Here is a 24,730-nt window from a genome sequence, read left to right on the forward strand (position 1 = left end):
GGAGGATCCCACATGCCGCGGAGCGGCTGGGCCTGTGAGCCACGGCCGCTGAGCCTGCGCGTTCGGAGCCTGTGCTCCGCAACGGGAGAGGCCACAACAGTGAGAGGCCCGCATACCGCAAAAAAAAAAAAAAAAGCTAACTATAAATATTCCCAAGTATACAAACCCATGGTTCCAGTGGTAAGATATTCAAGATATAAACTGAATAATCTATGAAAATAAATCACTTTGAGTATGAGTGTGGCCTTACAGGATATTTTAACTTTTTATTGATGTATACTATATAATCAGAAAAGCTCACAAATCCTAAGCACATAGCTTGATAGGTTTTCACAAATTGAACACACCTCTGTATCTAAAGCAAGAAACAGAACATTACTAACATCCCAGATCCCTTTTCTACTCACTATCCCCTCCCACTGCTGAAGTAACCATGATCCTCATTTGCAGCAGCGAAGATTAGCTTTGTCTGTTTTATTTAAATGTAATAATACAGAAGGTATTCCTCTGTGTCTAGCTCATTTTATCAACGTTACATTTGTGAGATCCACAAATGTTGGTGCATATATTGTAATTTGCATTCTAATTGCTGTATAGTATTCCTTTGTATGGAAAGACAACATTATTGATATATCCATTCTCTTATTGATGGGCATTTGAGTAATTTTTTCTTTTATTTTTGATTACTTGTTTTTTGGTCAACAGATGTATATACTTCTTTTGGGTTTATACCTAGAAGTGGAACAAGATGGGTCAGAAGGTATGCATATGCATGTGTTCAACTTTACTAGGTAATACCAGTTTTCCAAAAGGGCTGTACCAATTTACATGACTAGCAGCAGTACACGAGAGTTCCAGTTACTTTACACCCTCACCAACCTTGGTGATTTTGTCTATTCTTACCGATTCATATTTCCACATATATTCAGCTTGTCAATGTCTATAAAAATCATGCTGGGATTTTGACTATGTTGAATGTATAGACCAATATGCAGAGAACTAACATCTTTACTATACCGGCTTCTATCCATTACTACTGTATAATCCTCCAATTATTTAGGTCTTCTTTAATATCTGTCAATAAGGTTTTGAAGTTGCCTCACTGAATTTTAAATTTACATAAATTAACAAGTAATGTATTAAATCCCCAATCCTTGTGACATAAGCCAGGACAGAGCTTATCTACAGAAGAATAAAGTTAACACACAGAGAGAAGCTAAGAAGGGAGACAGAGAATCAGTGATCTAGTCCCTGAATCAAATCATTCCTGAGGCAAAATCTCCCTCTGACCTTTACTAGAGGTTTTCTTTAACTCCCTAAACATGAATCAATAAACTCTCATTAAATTTGCTTTAGTTGTTTTGAAGTCGTTCGCAATGAAAGAGTTCTAATATAGATATTTGGGATACAGAGTTGAGTGAACTTGCTGACTGACTGGGTGTGAAAGTGAGGGAAAAGGAATCATGAATGATGCCCAAGTTTCCAGCTTGAGCAACTAAGTGGACTGTGATGCTAGTCACTGAGAGGCAAACTGGCTGAGGGCTAACAAGTATGGTTAGTACAGATTTGGACACATTGCTTGTGACTTGCAGGACGGGGCATTCAAATAAAGATGTCCAGCTGGCAACAAGAATTGCTCTTGTTACTCTGGGCCAGAGTGAGCTGATGTGGGACATGGCAGGTAGAAACCAAGGCCATGGGAGCAACAGGAGCAGCATATGATATCAACAGAAGACATGGGGTATAACTCTCAGGAACACCAACACCAAAGGATCTGGAAAGGAGGTCCAGGAGTGGCCACTAGGAGGAAAACCATAAGACTTCATCTGGTAGCCTTTCCTACAAAGGACCAAAATTCACATATTTCACTTCAGTGTAACTTCCCTATGTTTCAATGTTAAATTACTCTGAATGATGGCTGAAAGACAATCTATCTTCATTTATGTTTTTTAAAGTCTGAGGTTTCCTGACACCTTATATTCCTTTCAGGTACAATCAAATCTATTCTACTACTTTCAAAAGATTAACATATACTATTTAAAAGAAATAATCTCTTTTCATCCAACAAGCTGAAAGCTTGAAGCTTACACAAAACTAAGAGAGAGCACAATTGAAGAGGAATGTGACGTTATTTAAGAGTATAGCAAATATGTCACAGGCTTTTAAAAGCCATCCTGTCGGGGCTTCCCTGATGGCGCAGTGGTTAAGAATCCACCTGCCAATGCAGGGGACACGGGTTCGATCCCTGGTCCGGGAAGATCCCACATGCCGTGGAGCAGATAAGCCCGAGCGCCACAACTACTGAACTTGTGCTCTAGAGCCCACGAGCCACAGCTACTGAAGCCTGTGTGCCTAGAGCCCATGCTCCGCAACAAGAGAAGCCACGACAATGAGAAGCCCGCACACTGAAATGAAGAGAGCCCCCGCTCGCCGCAACTAGAGAAAGCCCACGCGCAACAACGAAGACCTAATGCAGCCAAAAATAAATAAATTAATTAAATAAATTAAAAAAAATTTTTTTAAACCCATCCTGTCGCTTTGAATCCCTTTGAACCTGTCAGAGGGAGGCCATTTCTGAGCCATATGAATGCAGTTGCAATGCTAACCTCATTCCTCTCTTACAAGTTATAGCCTGCTCTAAACGAAAGGATTAACACTATTCTATAGCAACTATAAAGGCTGTAGCATTTTATTTAATAATCCCATAAACATAATTAAAACCAAAAAACTTATCATTACATATGCTTTTCAGTTATGTCAGCCATATTCCAAAGGTTGAATTTTTCCTTTAGATTTTTTAATATTTAAAGATTGAAAAAAATAACATATTTTGTTAAAGAAGAAAAAGCCAAGTAGAGCATACAGTCTTAACTTTGAGATTACACATCCAACTACTTTGGCATTTCAGTAGTACAATGTGTCTGAAATATCACTGAAAGTGGTTGAAGCTGCTTGACTACTCTATCTTAAAACTGACTACCATAGGAATAATGACAAATCAATAAATTTGATGAATTTGGCCAGCCAGTGCTTTCTTGAAACCTAAGGATATGCAATATATTTCCAAGGATTTACAAAACAAATAATGTATTCTAAAAGACAGTACCCAATTAAAATGTTTTTACCTTTATTTCTGCTCCTTTTGATTTCTTCTGCCAATCCCATACAGTAAGCATATGCTCGTTGGAGTCATCGATAACACATAAATGAACACCTGAATCCTAAAGAAAAGTCAATTTAAATAGGCATTTAAAATTTTTCAGATAAGGCTGACTTTCTAAAAAGAAATAACATATTATTAAAACTGCCAAGTTTAAGATAATCCAAAATCCTTTAAGCTCATGGTTCCTTGAAATATAATGAATATACTATTTACTAAGACTGTATTTTCTTCAGAAATATAATGAAGTCTTAAAAAATTGTTTTTCCATTTCTAATTTTTTTCCCTAGGTTGATCTCCACTTGCTATCTAGCCACTTTTATTATTCAGAGATAGCAAATAATTAATTTGGAGGATATCCTAGTCCCTTCTGCATCTTAAAGTATTTTCTGCTTTAAAGTAGTCTGACTGCATTTAAAGTATATTCCTTTGAGGTAGATGTGAAATGTATATAATTTTATAACTTTGCTCCTAAATTTTGGCAGTTTGATAGAACAAGCTAAAATTAATGGCTACTTTAAAGTTTGCCAATTTGTTTTCCATGATATACCTGATTTACATTAACATGAATAAACAAGATAAAAACATAACTAATGCCTCCCAGTTTAAGAAAAAGAACTGTGGATGATACTAAAAGATTATTTTTTTTCTAGCAGCATTTGTAGTATATGCCTTATGATGTCTGTGGAACAAAGAAATATTGTGGTGATAAGTGAGAGGTACCGAGGAAGTGCAGAGCTTACTTTCCTCTTTATCTTTCTTTTATCCTGTATTGGAATGATTACCTAAATGAGGAAAAGTCAGAGTGTGAGGCAATCCAAGACAGTCTTAACACTGTAACAGTGGTATCAACAAGATGACAACTGTTCCTGCTACAGAAATTTTGGGGGGTAAAAAAGGTGGTAAAAGTATTTCTTTTCTGTCCTCTGATCTCCTTTTCTAAATGCCTTTCTCCCAATTCCTGACTCATTATACTCCTTGACATTCAGTGCCTGCAAGCTAGTAAAGTTCCTATATCCACCCAAACTGATCTTTCTGCTCTAAAAATGTCCCTTGCTCCTCCATGTCCCACAAAACACCCATAATCCAGAATATAGCTGCTGACAGTTAGGAACTGAAGAGATAATATGAATACATAAATATATCCTAAAGCATGAATGAGGCCCAATAAAATCTGGAGGTATATTTGTAATTGAAATTAAAAATTATGATCCTAAAATAAAGAAGTTTTCCTGTATACTCTATAATAATTACATATAATTCAAGAATAAATAGAATGTTTAAATGAGCAACATCTTGTTTTATTTTCACAAAATAAAGTCTCAAGGCTTAGGTAAGATTGCTAGACACTGAATTTTAAACTTAAATGCAAAATCATGCTGTCGGGGCTTCCCTGGTGGTGCAGTGGTTAACAATCCGCCTGTCAGTGCAGGGGACACGGGTTCGAGTCCTGGTCCGGGAGGATCCCACATGCCGCCAAGCAACTGAGCCCGTGCGCCACCACTACTGAGCCTGTGCTCTACAGCCCACGAGCCACAACTACTGAAGCCTGAGTGCCTAGAGCCTGTGCTCTGCAACAAGAGAAGCCACCGCAATGAGAAGCCCGCACACCGCAAGGAAGAGTAGCCCCCGCTCGCTGCCACTAAAGAAAGCCCGCACGCAGCAACGAAGACCCAACGCAGCCAAAATTAAATACATAAATAAATTAATTAATTTAAAAAATCATGCTGTTATCAATTCAGAACCAAAACAATTCATGATTTTAGTGAACACAAAGGTCTGATTGTTTCCTTTACTCCAATATGACATTAAGAAAAGACAATACTTGTGGCAGAACTGGCCAAGTTTCAAGTCTGTACATTTTCTAAATAAAATAGATCTCCATGATTCAAGCTGAAGCAAAAGCACATCTTATTGCTTGTTTCAATTTTACTATGCTATGTATGCATTCCTTTAACCATTTCCTGCTATTACATTAGAATTCTATTTCAGGACAGAACAAAGTAAGTATAATTAAGCGAAATATCCTAGATCCTATCTAAACCAAAGTACTTTAGCACTTAGGTTAAAATGCTGGCCATTGTTAAGCAATAGCTAACATCTAATTTTTCAATTCAATTATCACTTTCTATGACACCATCAAAACTAAGCTTAACTTCTTTTCTGTGTCTTTGTGCAGCTGGCAAACTCCCTTAAATACTTACTGCTTTTGAAAAATCCAGGCATCCTACTCCACGCTCAAAAGTTCCAAGTCCAATAATTTGCAGTGTAGATAGACTAACTGAATCCCACACTCTGACATGGGGTTGCAGGGGCTGCAGAAACAAGGGGAAAAACACAAGACAGCAAGACAACTAGTATTTAGGTAGATGAAAATAAATACCACTCCCACAAGAACAGTTTACATATGCCCCCAAAGAATCTCGAGCAGGTATTTTCTTCTCATACCATGAAAATAAGGAAATAACAAAAGTGATAACAGTAGCAGCAAATGAGTTGAGTATTTACTATGTGTTATATACTATTCTAAGTATATTACATCTATTAATTCATTTAATTCTCACAGACCTATGGGTTAGGTGCTATTTATTATAACCACCATTTAACAGATGAGGAAATTGAAATGGAGATAATAACTTGTCTATAGTTATCCAGCTGTTAAAAGGTGGAGTCAGGATTCTAACACCAGCAAATTTGCTCTGGAAATCCTGCTTTTAGCATTACTTTCATTCCTGAGAAAATAATACTTTTTAAAAGAATCAGTGTCCAATAAATTGCTAAGCAAACAGTCCTTAAATAGAATTTACAACTGCAAGGGGTCTTAAAAGTCATCCAATATAACCCCTCTAACACCTTTTTCTTTAAAGAAACTTTAAGTCAGAAAAAGTCATGAGTAGTCATATACATGCTAATCAGTCATCATTAATATTCACTGTTGATCCTTACAAATAAGCGATTTGTTATGTAAGCCAATTTAACAGTACTGAATAATAACTGAAAAATTTTAAGTGTTATAATTCTAGTCATATATAAAATCAAGGGATTCATCAATTTAGGGAAACATTGATAAATTATTCTATGTTTAAATTTTTTTTTAACAAGCTTGTCAGTTCTCCCATTTTTACAAGTAAATAGTTTCCTTAGGGAGAACACTTATTTTTTTTTTGAAAAAAAATTTTTACTTTGACCCTCTTTTGTTTTTTTGGAATGTTATTACATCCTAATATTTTTTCCCCTGCTTATACTAGAAATCCCCTAATAGTTAAATTTTAAGAGAATAAAATAAATGAGTTATGATTAAAATTACAATCAATTCCATTCTAATATCAATATCACTAGGTACAGAATGCATATAACTGTGCCACTCACCCTTCCATCCTTATCCACTCCAGCTATCTGTCCAGTTGCAATCCTAATTTTGTCAGGATGTATAGCAAGGCTAAAAAGCAGTATTAACAACAATTTTAAATACAGGAAAGACATAAAACAGCAGAAATATGCCAATTAACATTTTTCAAACAAATAGTTTTTAATCATTAAAAAAATCTCAACATGACCCATTTGTTTTATTTACTTTAGCAAATCAAATAAACATCAATTATCTAAAGGATTTTTCTAAGTTTTCAGCTGTACTACTTCCTTCTTTGTTAAACTGAACAATTAGAACACTAAATCTGAAGAAAATATTTCCTCATAATTGTGGCATGATAAATTAAACTGTTCTCATTTGTTCACGTTCCTTTCTAGTCCTGCACCTAGGAATATTCACATGGTTTTATTACAGTGAAGATGAAGTATTATATTGTGTAATATTACTTTATTAAAACATAAGCATGGGCTTCCCTGGTGGAGCAGTGGTTAAGAATCCACCTGCCAACTTTGGGCAAGAAACTTTTAGGTACAAATTGAAAATACTGCAAAATATATGCCCACATTTCTCATGCTAAACATATGAGTGATGAGCAAGATTTTTAAAAGGATGTCTTCACATCCATATCTAGAATTCTTCTACATCTTGCAACCAAGGGGTAAGCACAACTGAGAATGTAACTTTTTTGTTGTTGGTATGTATTGCTCATTACTTTCCAGAAGAGTAGTATCAATTTAAATTGGCATAAATAAAAATGTTTTAAAAGTGTCACTAAAACTTCCCCATATTAAGAATTATACCTTTTAAAATGCCTTGATAATTTGACTGGTATAAATGGTATCAATTTTTTTTTTTTTTTTTTTGGCTGCTCTGGGTCTTTCTTGCTGCACGTGGGCTTTCTCTAGTTGTGGTGAGCGGGGGCTACTCTTTGTTGCAGTATGCAGGCTTCTCATTGTGGTGGCTTCTCTTGTTGCGGAGCACGGGTTTCAGTAGTTGCAGCACATGGGCTCAGTAGTTGCGGCACGTGGGTCCTAGAGCATGTGGGCTTCAGTAGTTGTGGCACGCGGGCTCAGCAGTTGTGGCTCGTGGGCTCTAGAGCTCAGGCTCAGTAGTTATGGCGCACAGGCTTAGTTGCTCTGCAGCATGTGGGATCTTCCTAGACCAGCGATCGAACCTGTGTCCCCTGCATTGGCAGGCGAATTCTTAACCACTGCACCACCAGGGAAGTCCAATGGTATCACTTTATTTTCTTTTATTACTAAGGAGGCTAGAGTTTATCAATGTTTCTTTAATTCTATTTCCTCTTACTTATTAAATAGTTCACATACTTTATTGTGGTCATCTATATTAAAAGTAATTAAAACCCTAACATTAACATTTTGCCATATTAAAATCCAAAAAAGAGGGGATATATGTATACGTATAGCTGATTCACTTTGCTGTACAGTAGAAACTAACACAACATTGGAAAGCGACTATACTCCAATAAAAAAATAATAAAAAATAAATAAAAGTTGTGGAAAGAATTTAAATACAAAAAAACCTGATCTTTTAAAACACATTTTAAAAAGTGAAATTGCTGGATTAGGTAATATATATGCATGGTTCAAATATCAAAAGCTATAAAAACACACATTGAAATTCTGCTAAAATCTCATCTACCTCGTTATTATCCCTACTCCTTGCAACCCCAGGTAATCACTGTAATCAGTTTCTTTTTATTAATAATTCTGGAAAAATTTTACGTATGTGGAAGCCAACATAAATATTTATCTTCCACCTCCTTTTTACACAAATGGTAGAACACTACACACACATTTTCTCGTTTTTGAAATTTTATACTTAGGAGTATGTCTTAGGGATCTTTCCATATTAATACACAAAGACCTTCCTCATTCTTTCTTTTTTAAAAAACTTTTATTGGAGTATAGTTGATTTGCAATGTGTTAATTTCTGCTGCAGAGCAAAGTGATTCAGTTATATATATATATTCTTTTTCATATTCGTTTCCATTATAGTTTATCACAGGATATAGAATAATTCCCTGTGCTATACAATAGGACCTTGTTGTTTATCCATTCTCTATATAATAGCTTGCGTCTGCTAATCCCAAACTCCCAATCCTTTCCTCCCCAACCCCATCTTCCCCTTGGCAACCCCAAGTCTGTTCTCTACGTCTGAGTCTGTTTCTGTTTTGTACATATGTTCATTTGTGTTGTATTTTAGATTCCACATATAAGTGATATCATATGGTATTTGTCTTTCTCTTGCTGACTTACTTCACTCAGTAAGATAATCTCTAAATCCATCCAACCTTATTCTTTCTTTATAGCTGCATGGTAACCTATAGGTACACCACAATGTTACTAGTCCCCAGCTAAAAGATATTTAGGCTGTTTCCAATCTTTTCTATCACAAATGTTGTTGTAATAAGTAATTCTGTATACATATTATTCTTCTAGTGAAAAAGGCAATATTTTAATCATCTCTAAAAGTTTAACAATATGTATATAATATTTTAAGTCTAATATATATTAGAGTAATTTTTTTTTTTTTTTTTTTGCGGTACGCGGGCCTCTCACTGTTGTGGCCTCTCCCGTTGCGGAGCACAGGCTCCGGACGCGCAGGCTCAGCGGCCATGGCTCACGGGCCCAGCCGCTCCGCGGCATGTGGGATCTTCCCGGACTGGGGCACGAACCCGTGTCCCCTGCATCAGCAGGCGGACTCTCAACCACTGTGCCACCAGGAAAGCCCTAGAGTAATTTTTTTCTAGATAAAGATATAGTTGCCAGAGTAGTACAGACATAGAAGATTTTAAATGTTGGAAAATAATGAATTTAAGCAATAGATAATTAAAGTTAACTAAGAAGTAGTAAAATTAATTGAGTACTTTAAAAATATGCCAAGTATATAAAAGGAGTTCTCCCTTTTTTACAGTTTGACACCCTATGGGATACTTTAATCCTTATTCAGCCATGATTTCCCTCTCCCCGCAAAAGCATCAAGTTCATAATTTACCTACATAAAATAAATCCTCAAGAAATATTTAGTAACCAATAATCACTCTCAGAAGTATGTAAAAGTCTAGAATGCCCCACATATATTTGATGTTATAGGCCAGAAGAAAAAGACCATAAAAGATGTGGGAAAGAAGAAGGGGTCCCAATTGAGATTTACGGATGATATGTTTTATTGCAGTGGATATCACACCAACCATTCTGGAGGCCTGTAAGTCTTTTTTTCTTTCTGAAATTATCTACAGAATGCCCATAATATCCTTAAGTTCTGAGTTTTCCATAGGAAATCACTTCCAATAAAAATCCAGATTTAAAAAATAAGAGCATGAAATTAAAAAATGAACAAATGTTAAACGATACCAACCACTTCACACAGTCTGTATGACCCAGGTAGTGTCGTTGAGTTCTCTCCTCATAATTAAATAGTACTACTACTGATGCTATGAAATAAACGATTTCCCCGGTAGGAAGAAGGTAAACATTAGCTCGACAGTCCTTTCCTCGATAACCATATCTTAAAAGAGTCAAGGTTTTTAATAAACATAATTTTCAAAGTTTAAATAAACAATTTTTTCATGGACACTTAAGGGAGTCAGGAAGGTATAGGAAAAGAGGACTGGAATGGAACTAGAAAACTCATATCCTGCCATTAGCCCTCGTGGAACCCCAAGAACTTTTTAATATGCTTAAATCTTAGTTTCCTCATTCAACAAACAAATACATGTTGTGCTCCTAATATGTGTCAGGCACAGAGCTGAACACACACATCTGAACAAAACAAATGTGGGCCTATGTCTCTAGAGTTTATGCTTTGCAAGATGACAAAATTAACACCAAATATATCATTAGAAATTGTGGAAAGAAAAATAACAGGATGCTAGGAAAAAGCATAAAAGGAGTATCTAATTTAAATGGAGAAAGAAAAAGAGACAGATCACAAGAAGGGCTATCTGAAAAAGTGACACTTACGCTTGACCTAAATGATGAAAAAGAGATAGCCAGGCACAGTCCGGTATAGGCAGAGTGTCCACTAAGAAGTTGTACAGAATAACAGGATTGGTGAGTTTTCTCAAGCTAATTTCTGCCAAAAGGAGGGACTGATTCAAGGGGTCGGGGAGGAGGATGTAGGAGAATGAAGGCAGAAAGCAGAGTTCAAACTATTAGCTCCTTCTGCTTCACTGAGACTTTCTTAGAGGGTCTAAGAGAAATGAGACTTTCTAAGTGAAATAAGGAGCACTTTGTTTCATATACTCATTTTTAAAAAAGTCTGGTGGTGAAGAAGTTACTTCTCAAATTAGAATCCACCTTGCTAATTTGAGCTCTTAATAAAATAATTCACATTATTTCACAGCTTACAAAATGCTTAACTGATGTTTTCTTACTTAATTCTTACAATGGACCTGTGAGATAGGGATTATTAACATCTTTTTATAAGTGAAGGAAGTAAGGTTCATTAGGGATAAGTGGCAGGGCCAAGACTCAAACACTAGCCTTCCAATTCTAATCTGATGCCTCTTCTACCACACCACGAGCACCTGCCTCGACGTTCGTAGGATATTGCTTACCCTATCTGAAAATATTAATTTTGGTGGTTTTAAACTGCTAATAGCAAAATACATGTAATATGTGAAAGGATTAGAGATGACATCTCTTTACTTTCTCAAGTGGTTGCTATGTTTATTACATTTACTTTTTTTGGCATAAAGACAATTTTGATAGAGGTCAAGTAAACTAATTTTTCTTAAACTAAAGACAAAGCAAACAAATTTGCTGTCACAACAGAAAAGGATACACCCACTCCAGTTTGAGCTTCTCAGGAGGCAGCTCTGTTCTGATGTCATCATAGTTGTCAACATCAGAAGGAATGAACATTGTAATTGGTCGACCTCGCATAAACATTTTAACATATTCTCCTTCTGTTAAGACACAAGAAAAAAATTAAGACAGATGTATTTGCTGAATATTCATAGAAAAGTGTATTATTAATGTGATACAACAAAAACAGATAAAAAATAGCTACTTCAGAGTTCTAGTCTCATTATACATGATTGCTTTTGTATAAAGACCTAGTCCAAAACATTGTAGGAAAAAAAAACAGTGGTCATTTCCTTAAGTAAGAATAACTATTTTCATAATTAAAATATAATTTATCTGTAAGTTGACACATTTCAACAAGATGGCCAGGAAAGTTGAGGTACAGAAATGAAAAGAAAATAACTTTGTGATGGCAGTTTCTCTGACAATTGTAAAAAGATTATCAGAGTAGACAACAACCATGTCCACCACACTACCTGACCAACCTACTGACGTTTAATGGCATACAAAACATGGCCTCAGAATATACCACGAGGAGTGAAGTCAGACACCCTCCTAAGTCAGGACGGGGAGAGAGACTAAGCGCTCTGCTACATAGGGCAGTGACCAGAGCTGGATGGAAAGAGGACCGAGGTCCCCTACTTCACAATCATGCCTACAATCAGCCTTGAGTCTAAGCAATTAAATTGTAATACACTAACATTTTAAAGACAGTACTAGGAAACGGTGTTCTAGTTAGCAGCAAAAACATCTTTTATTTATATAAACCAATAGCTGTTTGTAAGATGTGCAACAGTCTAAAACTAAAAATGTTAAAAAGACAACTCCAGAATCGAATCAATATTTATTGTACACCTTTTACAAATGAAAACAACACTTAAGTGAACAGATGAGACTGTTTTATGTCTTAAAAACAAAACAATACTTAAGTGAACAAATGAGACTGTGTATGAGGCTGTGTTGGGATCCCTAGCCCCAGCATCCCAACCTACATACAGACAGGTTTAATAAATGTTGATGGTGGTCGTGAAATGTTTACAAAAGAACCTAAACGGAAGGAGAAAATAAGGGACTGAGTACAAAAGCATAGGCAATGTCTAGAATTTGCTAACTTGTCTGTTATATGAAAATCATGTTAAAAACAGACTGAAAATGTGAGCATCAACCAGAGGCTGATACAACCTTAGGACCTCTAATAATGACCTAAGGTACTAAGGAGAAGAGTAGATAATCCAACAGCTTATGTAATGCAAACCATGGAAGAAGGAAAGAAATTATTTGCTGAATGTCTGTAACTATTTCTTCAGAGTCAGATTTTAAAACTGTACTTGTTATGGGTTAGAAGTTCACGTTATTTTTATTATTATTACTCACAGTGTGTTCGGCCTCAGGGTTTGATCTAAGAACAGGCTAAGACCTCCCACGCCATAGTTTTAATACCACATGATGTTATGTCTCTATTACTTCTGAATCTAAGAGTGGGCTCTGCTTCCTGATGAGTTGTAGCATAGCTGGACTCTGATGATAACTAAATGATTTAGTTATCAGCTGTAACTATTTCCCTTCAGCAATCATCTTTATCTGTATCTCCTTGTCAGTTTTTGTATAGTTCACTTTCTTATAGGTGTCAATTTGTTACATACTTTTCCCTCTAGTTGTTTTTTTAAGAATATGAATTCTTTTTTTTTTTTTTTGCGGTATGTGGGCCTCTCACTGTTGTGGCCTCTCCCGTTGCGGAGCACAGGCTCTGGATGCACAGGCCCAGCGGCCACGGCTCACGGGCCCAGCCGCTCCGCGGAATGTGGGATCTTCCCAGACCAGGGCACGAACCCGTTTCCCCTGCATCGGCAGGCGGACTCTCAACCACTGCGCCACCAGGGAAGCCCTAAGAATATGAATTCTTAAAAGGAAATATCCTGTCCTTTGGAATTTCTTCCAAGATCACTGATCAGAGGTGTACAGCATAAATGCTTTCTGAATGGAAAAAATAAAATATTTAATAGATGCGTCTATTGCCAGTTAGAAGAGATTATATGTCCAGCAAAGGGAATGGGTTAGGGATAGCATCAAAGAAAAAAAAAGCCCTCTCCTTTGCTAATAGAGACAGCTCAGAATACTGCATTGATTCCTTTAGCAACTGTCAAGCAGCACAAGCAACTAACTATAAGCAAAGGAACTATGTATCTAGCGCCTGTGAACTTTTCTAATATAAAAATGGCAGTGTATGTTAGGATGAAAATGCTTTTCCTGCCGATAAAGTGGCAGTATGCATGCTGGACGCACAGAATATAATCTAGACACTGGGAACAATTCCTGAGACTGAGAGGGAGGCAACACATTACAGTGGAAAGAGCAGGAGCTTTGGAGAAAAAGACTGATTGGGATCTGAATCCCAGCTTTACCCCTTCCTAGCTATGTGACTTTGGCCTCATTTTCCTAATAAATAAAATGATACTACTACTTACCATTCAGGATTATGACTGAGTAAATATCACACTGTAAAGTGTAAGGTCTTTGACAAATATTTATTCCCTTCCCTTTGTGAAGGATTTATGACCATTCTAAACACTGTCTAGGAATTGATTTAACACACCGTAATCTCTCTTCATAAGCTTTAAAGTGACTGTCCACAGAACAGCAAGTGCAGCAAGTAAGTTAGAATTCTGAGGGTTCTAACAGGTACACTATAATACATGGGTCACAAGTTCAAATATCTACAGGCCCAAGCAGGAAATGCAAAATGAGAGCAGTGGGAGAAAACAGGATGACCGGTTGGGGTTCGGGCACTGGCATACACCAGGCCCCATCTCAGGAAGGCAGCAGTTAATCATCCTCAGGAAAGGTGTGAGCCCAGTGCTGCTAGATCTTCTCATTTTTCAAGAGAAACAGAAAATCTATAATTTATTGTGAAATCTCCCAATTTTTAAACGTTTACTCCTTTGCCAAAAAAGGGAGAATACCATGTGAAAACACACCTTTGGCCTGCATGTAGCTCACTAGTTTGCAACCTAAGAAGAGTCTTTACCTTGGAAATTAGGTAAAATATATAGATGAAGAAGAACCTCTTTCCTCCTCAATCACTGTTGAGTCAAATTCTCACTGCAAACCTTTTCTTGAGGCTGTCAGGCTTATTGATCTTATAGTTGAACGACTTAACAATCTGTTTTACCCAAATGCTACTTTCTGGCTGTCCTCGCTGTATACCAGCATGAAAAGTCAAGGGGAAGAGATGGGCCATGGGACTGGTCAAAGAAGAGTATGAGATCAGTAACATTAATTAATACATTAATAAAGTCTGGTGGTCCAGAAAAGGAATGTGAGAAAGAAATGATTAAATTATCTCATAATAATTAGTAAACACACTATAGGGCTATCTGTATTCAATAGTGAAGCTGCTGCTTCCTGAAATGTAATTAATCTCAACATTTTATCTCCTATTTTGACATTGTGAAAATTCCTGGGACTGAGAGGGAGGCTATACAGTATAGTGGAGAGAACACAAGCTTTGTGATAAACACAGACCTTGTTTGAATCTCAGCTCTACCACTTACTAGCTTATGCTCAAATAAAATATTCTTAATTGAATCTGATCAATGCTTAATTATAAAAGAAGAAATTCAGGGAATTCCCTGGCGGTCCAGTGGTTAGGACTTGGTGCTTTCATTGCTGGGGCCCAGGTTCAATCTCTGGTCGGGGAACTAAGATTCCACAAGCTGCGTGGTGTAGAAAGAGAGAAAGCGAGAAAAGAGAGAGAGGGGGAGGGAGGGAGGGAGGAAGGAAGGAAGGAAGGAAAATTCTGTGGGATATTGTTGATACCATAAATACCATAAATTTTATTAGTTCATTTCTCTAGACACATATAATGCTGGAACTGGAAGAAATCTTAAGGGCTCACCTAGTTCAAACGGCTACTTTTACAGAAGGGGAAACCAAGGCTCAGAGAGGTCAAATGAGTTCCTAGACTGTGTTCTGTTGGGAAATATTTTCATTCTAAACTATGTTCTAGATCTGCACTATCCAAAATGATAGCCACTAGTAGAACACTTAGAAGGCAGCTAGTGTGAACTGAGACATGCTGTAAGTGTAACGTACACAACAGATTTTGAAGATTTAGTATGAAAAAAAAAGTAAAACATCTCATTAATGTTTTTTGATATTGATCACACACTGAAATGATATTCTGGATATACTGCATTAAATATACTAAACTTAATCTTACCTGTGTCTTTTTATTTTTAAAATGTTGCTACTAGAACATTTAAAATTATATGTGTGTTATACATTATATTTCTATTGAACAGTACTGTTCAGACAGTTGTGATATCTTTAGGCTAGTCCACATAAGTCCAATTACCTGACAGTACAGCTTCCTTATAATCCAAATAGTATTAGCTTGAGCTCTGGATCCCAACAACAGGAAATCAGAGAGTGCAACAGAAGAGGAAGATGCTTCTGCTCTATTATCTTTCGGAAGAGTGAATGCTAGGCAAAAATCTGAAATACTGTATTTCCATGTCCTTCTTGCACACCTCTTAGTCCTTCCCCTTCAGTCTCCTCATGTGCTTCTACTTTAGCACCTCCCCTGGGCTGTCCTATCCTCCAAAGTGCTTCAAATTGCAAAATGATCATTATATTCCCTAATCCAAACTTTTTGGCACAGTTATTCTCAGGTGTTCTGAGAAAAGCAGTATTGCTGAAATAATTCATACTGATATAAATACCTGGTTATTAACATTATATGTTTAAAAGATGCTTATCAAAATTTATTAATCTTTCACAGATTATAACAAAGCAAAAGGAAAAATTCAAGGAGAGTGTAGAAGAAAATTAGTACTAGGCATACTCTGCTCCAAGATTGGTTCCTCCTGTGCTTTTTTTCCTTTTAAATAGCTTGCTCTATTTCTGCACCTAGAGATTTAAAAAAAAAAAAAAAAAAAAAAGCCTTTCAAAGGCAACAGCAGAGCTTCAAGGGTCTGGACTATGACTTGTACTAGTTTATGTAATGGGTACTGCTTTGTAGAAAGCCTTCTGAACTTCTAGAATGCTTACAATTGAAAGCATCTTTCTCCTAAGGTTTTCACTTTAGGAATTCATTTTTATATTTTATGATCTTTAGAACTAAAGAGTTCCCCCTACAACTGAATTTGAATTTTATATTTAACTAAAATGTAGCTAGCTGTGAGATGCTACCTAATTCCAGCAAACAAACAGAAAATTTAAGAATCTTTACTTAATTTGAGCTTTTTCTCTGATACTACCAGTTCCATTCCCCAAAACCACAGAGCTACAGAACAGGCTAGTAAACAAGATGCTAGAAATACTGTCCACAATTTTACGGCAGAAAGTGACAAAGACCATTTAAGGAGAGCTAAAATCTTTTCTTAAAACTCATTTATTTTTAAACAAAATATTTCAAATCCCAGTTAATGATCCAGTTACACTCGAGTAATAATTTTAAAAATTCCAATGAAACAATGTAATCTGTAAGGATCTTTGCATTTTGAACAAGGAAATTGATTTGTGCTATAATAAAGTCTCAATTTCACCCCTTTTCAAAGGTCTAGCTGTAAAAATAGATCATAAATGTGGACTCCAAAATAAAAAAAGGGAGTCATGAATTTAGAAGGATATATTATCTAATCTTATTGTGCTCATTTAAAAAATTCCTAATTGTGCTTGCCAAATATTATGTAGTTAGTTTTACTGGCTGGGACAAGAACACAGGTCTGAAAAATCTGACCAAATACTAAAATGCTACCTTAATTTTCGTTGTTCTATAGGTAGAGTTCTACTAGCTGGTAAATTTTATTGGATTCTTAATTACATGGGGGTGGGGTGAGGGTACACAATGAAGATGTAAAATGTGTTAACCTAGCCTCTTAGGAGCTTACAAGACAGACATAACCAAGTCTTATGTATCTGCTGGTCAACACTTATCTAATTACAGTAACAAGCCAATTTGCAGTTAAGTAATTTTGCAGTTAAGTAACTTTCTTGAATCTAAATCTCCTTTAATCAGATTTTTCTTTGCTGTTTTGTTTTTTTTTTACAACTGTGATTGTTATAAAATTACTTGAAAATATCAGACATGGGAGTTTGCGTAAGCATTTTAATTAATTTTACTGCATGAAAATGGCTTTCTTTGGTAAAAGATGGGAAATACGTCTATTCCAACAATATAAGGCACATAAAACTTCTGAAAGATTTGCTATACTGCTGAAAGTATTTCTGAACGAAGCAAAACATGGTTGTACTTTACAGAGTCCCTCAAGTCACTCATTTATATCCCCAGGAAAAGTTATCTTAAACACTAAATGAAAAAAATTCTTCATTTTATCTGAATACACCAAGTTGGATTTAATTTTTTAAAAATAAGAAATTAAAAAAAGAAACTTCAGATATCAAAATATTTATCCTTCTCTTTCTCAATTAACTATAGGAGAAAGAAAATCAAGAGGCCCAAGGGGAACAATAAAAACCTATATATGAAATTCTAATTAAAGAGTATTGAGAGATTTTATCTTTAATGTTTTATTTCTTAAAAAAAAAAAAAAAAAGGGACTTCCCTGGCAGTCCAGTGGTTAAGACTCCATGCTCCCAATGCAGGGAGCATGGGTTCGATCCCTGGTCGTGGAGCTAAGATCCCACATGCCGCATGGTGTGGCCAAAAAAAAAAGTTTATTAAAAATACCCCAAAAACCTGAGTCAAATAAAGCAAAATGTAAAGATCTAATAAATCTGGGTGGTCAGTATATGGGTGCTTGAAATATTATTTGCACGTATTTTTAGAAAGATTAAAATATTTAATCTTTAAAAAGTTTAAAAAGCATTATTTAAGGAAATAATCCATAGAATATTTTTGGTTAAACTGTTCCTTGGAGAATCAACTATGAGTATAGCTCAGGAATGTGGCATGTGATTTACTATGCCTTTTCTTGCAGTTTTGTATATGTCACTGATCATTTGTACCTCTTTTCTGCTACACTAATCTCAAGTTTCAGAATTCTTTTCATAGTGCTTCAGGAAAACAGTAAACAATTGATACAGTGAGCAACACACTGTGGAGTCTAATTGCAGTTTCTGGAAAGAGCGGATTCTAACTATACTAGCTCAGTTAACTGGCATGCTTAAGGAATGGAGATTTTCTAGTTAATTGCATTTTCTAGTTTAGATTAAAAAAAAACTTATGCCTACAGTTGTGAAAATTCAGTACGGGTGAAAAGTCTTCAACTGGAATAAAATAAATATGCACAAGACTAGCATACTCTCATGAAAAGTCATATTCTCCATGTTCAAAGGGGGCACTTGGGACTTTTTTCTCAGCTGAAAATAAGGAAAGAGGATGTCAAGAACACATATTCTTAGAAGTTGGGATAATTTATACTAAAAAAATTGGACAGCCTTTAAATACATTTTAATCTATAAGACTGTCATCAACAGATATCAGATCTCTGCTTAAAAAAATCTCCAACAGAGAAGAGGTTCCCCCTTTTTGGTCTCCTTTTAAATACAGAGAATACCTGGACAAAGCCCAGACCTAGGGATCCAAGTAATGATTATATATCCTATTTAACATATGCCAATAGGTAAATTTTAGAAGTGAGTGTATTTTTTTGGAGGTGCAATATTTGGTTTCCTGCCCTTCCTGCTTATTCACATTTAAAATAGACTTAAAGCTAGCATGCTTCTTTCTAAATTCTGGAACTGCAAAGTTTTGGATATCATCTCAGGAACAGCAAGGAAAGATTCTATCTGTAGCACAATTAAGGGCTTTTGACTTCTTTGGTTTGTTTCAAACTGTACACCCCCTCAGCAGGGGACAATATACTTCCTCTCAGTAGGTAACACAATATACAGACAGTGTCAGTAGGACTGCTATCCTATATTCTTACAGGTAAATTTTAGTTATTCTTTCAGATACAATGCTCAGTTTACACAGATGTGATCAGGTTTTAGGACAGAACATGCCTGGAGCCAACAGGTCAGAAAACAAAACAAGACACTGAACAAAAGCACCTGTATTCAAATTCTTCAAAGGTAGATTAAACATGAGTTAGTGAAGGTATGGGGGCTGCCTTCCATTTTCTATTTGCTGCAAGAAAGAGCTTTCAAAAAGTTATTAAAGAGACTCTCGGCAACGTCTAGTCTAAGCCTAAGTATATGTAAGAAAACTGAGGTCCAAGGTCTCAAGAGTCATAGGGAAAAATTTATTATCAGATGAAGGATGTTTTATTTTTTTTTTCATAATTTCCTTTGGCAAATGAAATTTTTAGTTTCTCCCCAACCAACACTCATAATTTTAGTCATTGTAGGATTCTGATTCTTTAAACTTCTGTGATTCACCCCTAACTAGGTCTCATGCTTATTATTATTCTTATGCTCTTTCCACTAAATGACTTTGCTTCTCTTTCCTAAGTCAGGTGTCTAATGACTCTTCTGTTACTTAGAATGAATCTATATTTTATAAATGTAATGGTTAACAAATACAAAATTGTGTGCACACTATGATCAAGGACCTCCTTGCTGCTCCTAACACAGCAAGAAAGCTCTTGCCTCAGGGCTTTTGTACTTCCAGTTTTCTGTTCATGAAATTTTTTTCTCCAGATACCCAAATTGTTCACTCACTTCATTCAGGTGGCTCAAATGTCACTTTATCAGAGATGTCTTCCCTAACCACTCTATATAAAATAGCAATTGTCTACTCCCCTTATTCTTTCCCAATATGTATTACCTACTGACATATTAAGTATTTACTGTCTGTTTCTTATAGGTAGAATATAAGTTCCACGGAGTTCAGACAATATAACTGCTGTATCCCCAAGTTTCTGGGACAGGTCCTGACAAAATACACTCAATAAATATTTGTTGAATGAATCTTTAAAATTTTTTAAACGTGTATCTGATAAAGAAACAATAAAGAAACACATTAGAACTGTAATAGTTGTTAAAATGACAAGATTATTCAGAGTTTTTTTTCTTTCTCCAATTTTGTAAATGAGTTTATATTGTATATTTTTAGATTATTTGAATGACTGTTTGGCTAAAACAAACTACTGAAGGATTTTAGACAGTATGTATTTCAAAATGACTTTTAAAGTATTTTTCATCTGAAGCCATTTTGGACACACAGCTAGGCAGCTAGTAAGAATTAGTCACCTCTCAATTTTCTAAGATGTTACAGTAATAGTTCTTCTATCTAAATACACCTGTAGTTAAGCTACTACTGCACTGGTTTGGTAGTTAAGCAAGAATGTATTTAATCATAGAGCAGTGAGGCAGCTCTATAAGAGAAAGTAAAAGTGTGGTTTGGTGACTGAGGAGTTCTCTTTTCCTCAATTAAGCAGATTTCTCTCCAGTAGGAACCTGAATCATTCAGGTTCTCAACATGACCAGACAATTAAAAGAGTTTAAGATGTAACAAGAGAAAAGTGATTTAGGATTACTCTAGCCTGAAAAGGACAGTTAACATGCAATAATTTGAAGACATTCAGGTTCTGCTCTAGAAATGAGGACATGTGACACTTACTTTCCATTATTTTAAAAATGTAATATACTAGATAATGATTATAAGGATGAGCTTATGAGCTGTATTCATTTCATTACAAAATTTACCTAGTATATTATTTCTCTTGTGATGGGAGAGGATCCAACAGAATTAGGAAGAAGAGTAATGAAAAGGGGCTTAAGTTTCAAGGATCTGAGTGTAGATAAGGATCTAATTCAGTAAGAGCCTCTTTTTATAGGACATGGTGTAACATGTCCTTCCCCCCACATCTAGCATCGGAGATTGCCCTGTGTACATCTCATTTCACCTCCCACTGCTTTCAACCATGGTTTCCTTCCTTCTGTCTAAGTGCTGATCAGAATACGCAGATTTATGCTCTTCTACTCTGCTGTGTCTGAAGGACACAGTCATTTCAGGTAAAGTTTTCTCTGCTACCACTCACTTATATGTACCAAATATAAATCGGCTTGTTCCCAAAACAAAGCAGACGACTTACAGCAAGTCACGCTTGTCACTGTCAAAAAAAAAGAGCTAAAGAATAAATCACATTTTAAAAAGACTGTCCAAAAATGACAGACTTTTTTTAATGACAGATATTTTAGATTAATACCTAAAGTATAAGAAAATGTGCTGTGAAATATGTTATGCAAAATGAATACCAAACTTAAATTTATCCACAACTTACATCAAGTGAAGACCATCTATTTAATGGTCATCTTTTCATCTTAACTCCACATATTTGAGTACAAGGTTGAGTACTGTCACACTTATATTAATAACTAAAATTTATTTGGTGCTATGTGCCACGTACTATGTTTAAACAGTTTATTATCTTTAATTTTTATAATAACCCTTTGAGGGTTTATTATTGTCTCAATTACAGATGAGAAAACAAAGACTTAAGAAGGTGAATTAACCTGCTTATGGTCACAAGCTAAGTAAATGGTGAAACCAGTCTTGACTTCAATTACACATGTTTAAACATCTACACTATGTTGTTTGTTACACACCTCTACAAGTAAATTAAGATTTATAGACAACTCAAGTGTAACTGTCCAAAACCAAACTATTCTTTTCTACACATCTACTCCTCCTCAAATGTTCCTTATTTTAGTAGATGCCTCTTATCTACTTTCAAGTTAGCCTTCATAGATTCCCTCCGTTCCTTACCTCTCATACCCTACCTGTAATCTCCTAAACCATCTAGAATCCATCTACTTCTTTCCATAGGCTCTGCCTCACAGGCAGGCCTGAATTATCTAACAGGCTGAGGCACAAGAATTTTCCTTCAAGATACACTCTAATGATAAATATAGCTGATTAAAATGCCAAAGGAACAGGCTCAAATTCCAAAAGTAAGGCTTAATGCAAGCAACATTTGACATTTAAAAATTCCAACATCTGGAACAATCTTGTTCAGCTAGCAATTCTTGTACCAGAATTTAACTGACTTTTCCAGTTTTTCATTTCATCCTTCTTCCCCACTTTAGTGAGGCTTCTCTAGCAAAACCCTTCCCTTTTAAATACATTTACTTACCTGCCTATTTGAATGGTTTTGAAAACTGTCACCAACACAGAGCACTCACTTATATACTATCATAAGTTAGATCCCTTTTCCTTCCAAAGGACATACCACAGCACGACAAAGAGAAAGGTAGCCCTTTCTCATTTACCCTCTAAGGATTTTTATAAAATGTAAGCTCTTGGCAAAACATGTAATAATAGGAGCACCTTTTTATAGGTACAGTGTTTTCTATTTTTAAAGTACTTTCATACAGATTATTTCATCCTTCAGCAGTCTTGTGAAGTAAGCTTCATAGTTATATTCTCAGATTAGAAAACTACCCAGAGATGTTGCCATTTTGCCTGGGTCACAAGGTTGTTATACAGTAGAGCCAAACACTAAACAGAGACTCTCCACTCACTGCTCTTGCCACTATATATCACTATCTCTCTCTTTTTAAAATGTTTTGACACATAATAAGAATTGTCTTTGTAAATAAAATTTCATTTGTCCTTAAGGTATTTCAACTATTACTTAATCCATACTTAACTATAAATTATAAAAGAGGGAGTAAGTAAGACCTAACTGAAGGAGAACAGCAGCAATAATCAGCTTTATTTAGAATTGCTATGTAAAAACAAATGATCCAAAGAAGATTGCAAATACTTTTCTTAACAGAATCAAAAGTGAAAATCTACAGAAATCAAGTTAAATCTCTAACAAAAATTTTAACCACATTGTATATGGTTAATATAATAAATAACCCAGAAAATAAAGATAACTATGACACATAGAAATGAGCTGTAAAAAGCATGCACGGGAAGGACATGCTTTTATTTAGAACAGCATGCTTCAATTAAATTTGCAGGCAATTGAAGGAGAATGTAAAACTGATGTATAAATCTTACCTACTTTGCAATTAAATTAAATACACATTTACAGAAAGTCTTCTTTCCTTTTTTGGGTCAGAACAAGCCAACAACAGCAAGTAGCCAGAAATTACAATTAATATAAAAGAAAAATTTAAGAGGAAATGGATTTGCTAGACTTATTGTATCTTAAGTCTTAGCTTCAAGAAATGAGTGATTATTTGCAATGAAGTTGGCAAGACAGGAAATTGAGTTAAAATTTATCAATCTTTTAAATGGCTTTTCTAAGTACAACTTTTATTTTTTTTAAAAAGGGGGAAATTCCCCTTGGTATTATACCTCTTTGTAATGATACCTTTATTCCTACTGTTGACCTTGAATCTTCAGAGCTCAGAGAAATAGAAAAGTGGTTGGATTCACTAGTTCAAATTACTGTATTTCCTTTATTAAGAGGAAAGTCAGATAGTATAAAAAATGAAAAGCCAAATAAGAGATCCAGGAAGAAATTAACTAAGAAGGCGACCAACTGTGTAGCTTATTCTTACCTTGGCTGTTTTTTTCACGGGTTGACATTTTTGCTGGTTGAGACAAAAATGACATATCTTACAATAAAAATTAGATATTTTCTTAAATGACTATAACAACACACTTCTTTTTTATCACTGTAAGCTAATAAATAAAGTACACTGAATGAAAGTAAGTCAATATTCTTATCAAAAGAAAAAATTTAACTGATGTAGAAAAGATAAACATTTTTTAAAAAGGACTTTTAACTTACCTTGGTTGATGATGACATCTTTATGCCTACAAAAGGAATTCAAAGACATTTATTTTATAATTTTATTTGGCTGACCATTATAATCACCTGAAGAAATTGCAAAAGATTCAATGTCTAGGCCACACCCCAGATAAATCTCCAGATGTGAAATTCAGGCACCAGTATTTTTTTAAGTTTCTTACTGGTCTAAACTACTAATATACTGTTTCATAAAAGAAGGAATATTCCATTAGGATCACTTAAACAATAAAAGCATAGAAAGAATTTATGAAAAATACTTAAATTTTACAAGATTATTGAAATTTATTTTAAGTTCAGAAGCATTAACAGGAAGACAGCCTTTTTTAAAGACACAAAAGGAAAAATGCACTTAGAAGAAAAAAGATAAATACAGATTTTTAGAAATGATTCAAACGTGGCATATAATTGTACATGCAAATGTGATAGTCAAAGAATTAATAATTTTCAGATATAACTTAAAGTATAATACTTACTTGTCTGCATTTTTTATAACTTTTGATATTAATTTTGATGTTGAAACTGCCCTCAGTAATTTATTACGGCTATCGTCTGAATTTTCCCATAAATTATGTGACTTTTCAGCTGTTGGTGGTCGTTTTATGCTGGAAGAAACATATTAGTTTCTTAGAAAATAACTCTAAGAGTAGCAATTGACAGTTTGACTAGAACATAAAAGCAGTAATTAACATTT

The 24,730-nt window shown here is 35.2% G+C and overlaps 1 protein-coding gene across 1 annotated transcript in view; it reads right to left on the reverse strand.

The window, feature by feature from the left end:
* Positions 1-24,730, reverse strand: part of EML4 (EMAP like 4) — a 96,053-nt gene that overhangs the window by 39,192 nt on the left and 32,131 nt on the right. The window contains exons 5-12 of the mRNA XM_081254834.1: positions 24,513-24,641; positions 24,019-24,044; positions 23,786-23,818; positions 11,340-11,463; positions 9,912-10,061; positions 6,530-6,599; positions 5,365-5,475; positions 3,126-3,221 (exon numbers count right to left, since the gene is read on the reverse strand). Of these exons, the coding sequence (XP_081110960.1) occupies positions 3,126-3,221; positions 5,365-5,475; positions 6,530-6,599; positions 9,912-10,061; positions 11,340-11,463; positions 23,786-23,818; positions 24,019-24,044; positions 24,513-24,641 (739 nt within the window). The remainder of the gene's footprint in view (positions 1-3,125; positions 3,222-5,364; positions 5,476-6,529; positions 6,600-9,911; positions 10,062-11,339; positions 11,464-23,785; positions 23,819-24,018; positions 24,045-24,512; positions 24,642-24,730) is intronic.

The sequence above is a fragment of the Mesoplodon bidens genome, assembly GCF_964165515.1.
Source record: "Mesoplodon bidens genome assembly, chromosome: 14".
NCBI lineage: Eukaryota > Metazoa > Chordata > Mammalia > Artiodactyla > Ziphiidae > Mesoplodon > Mesoplodon bidens.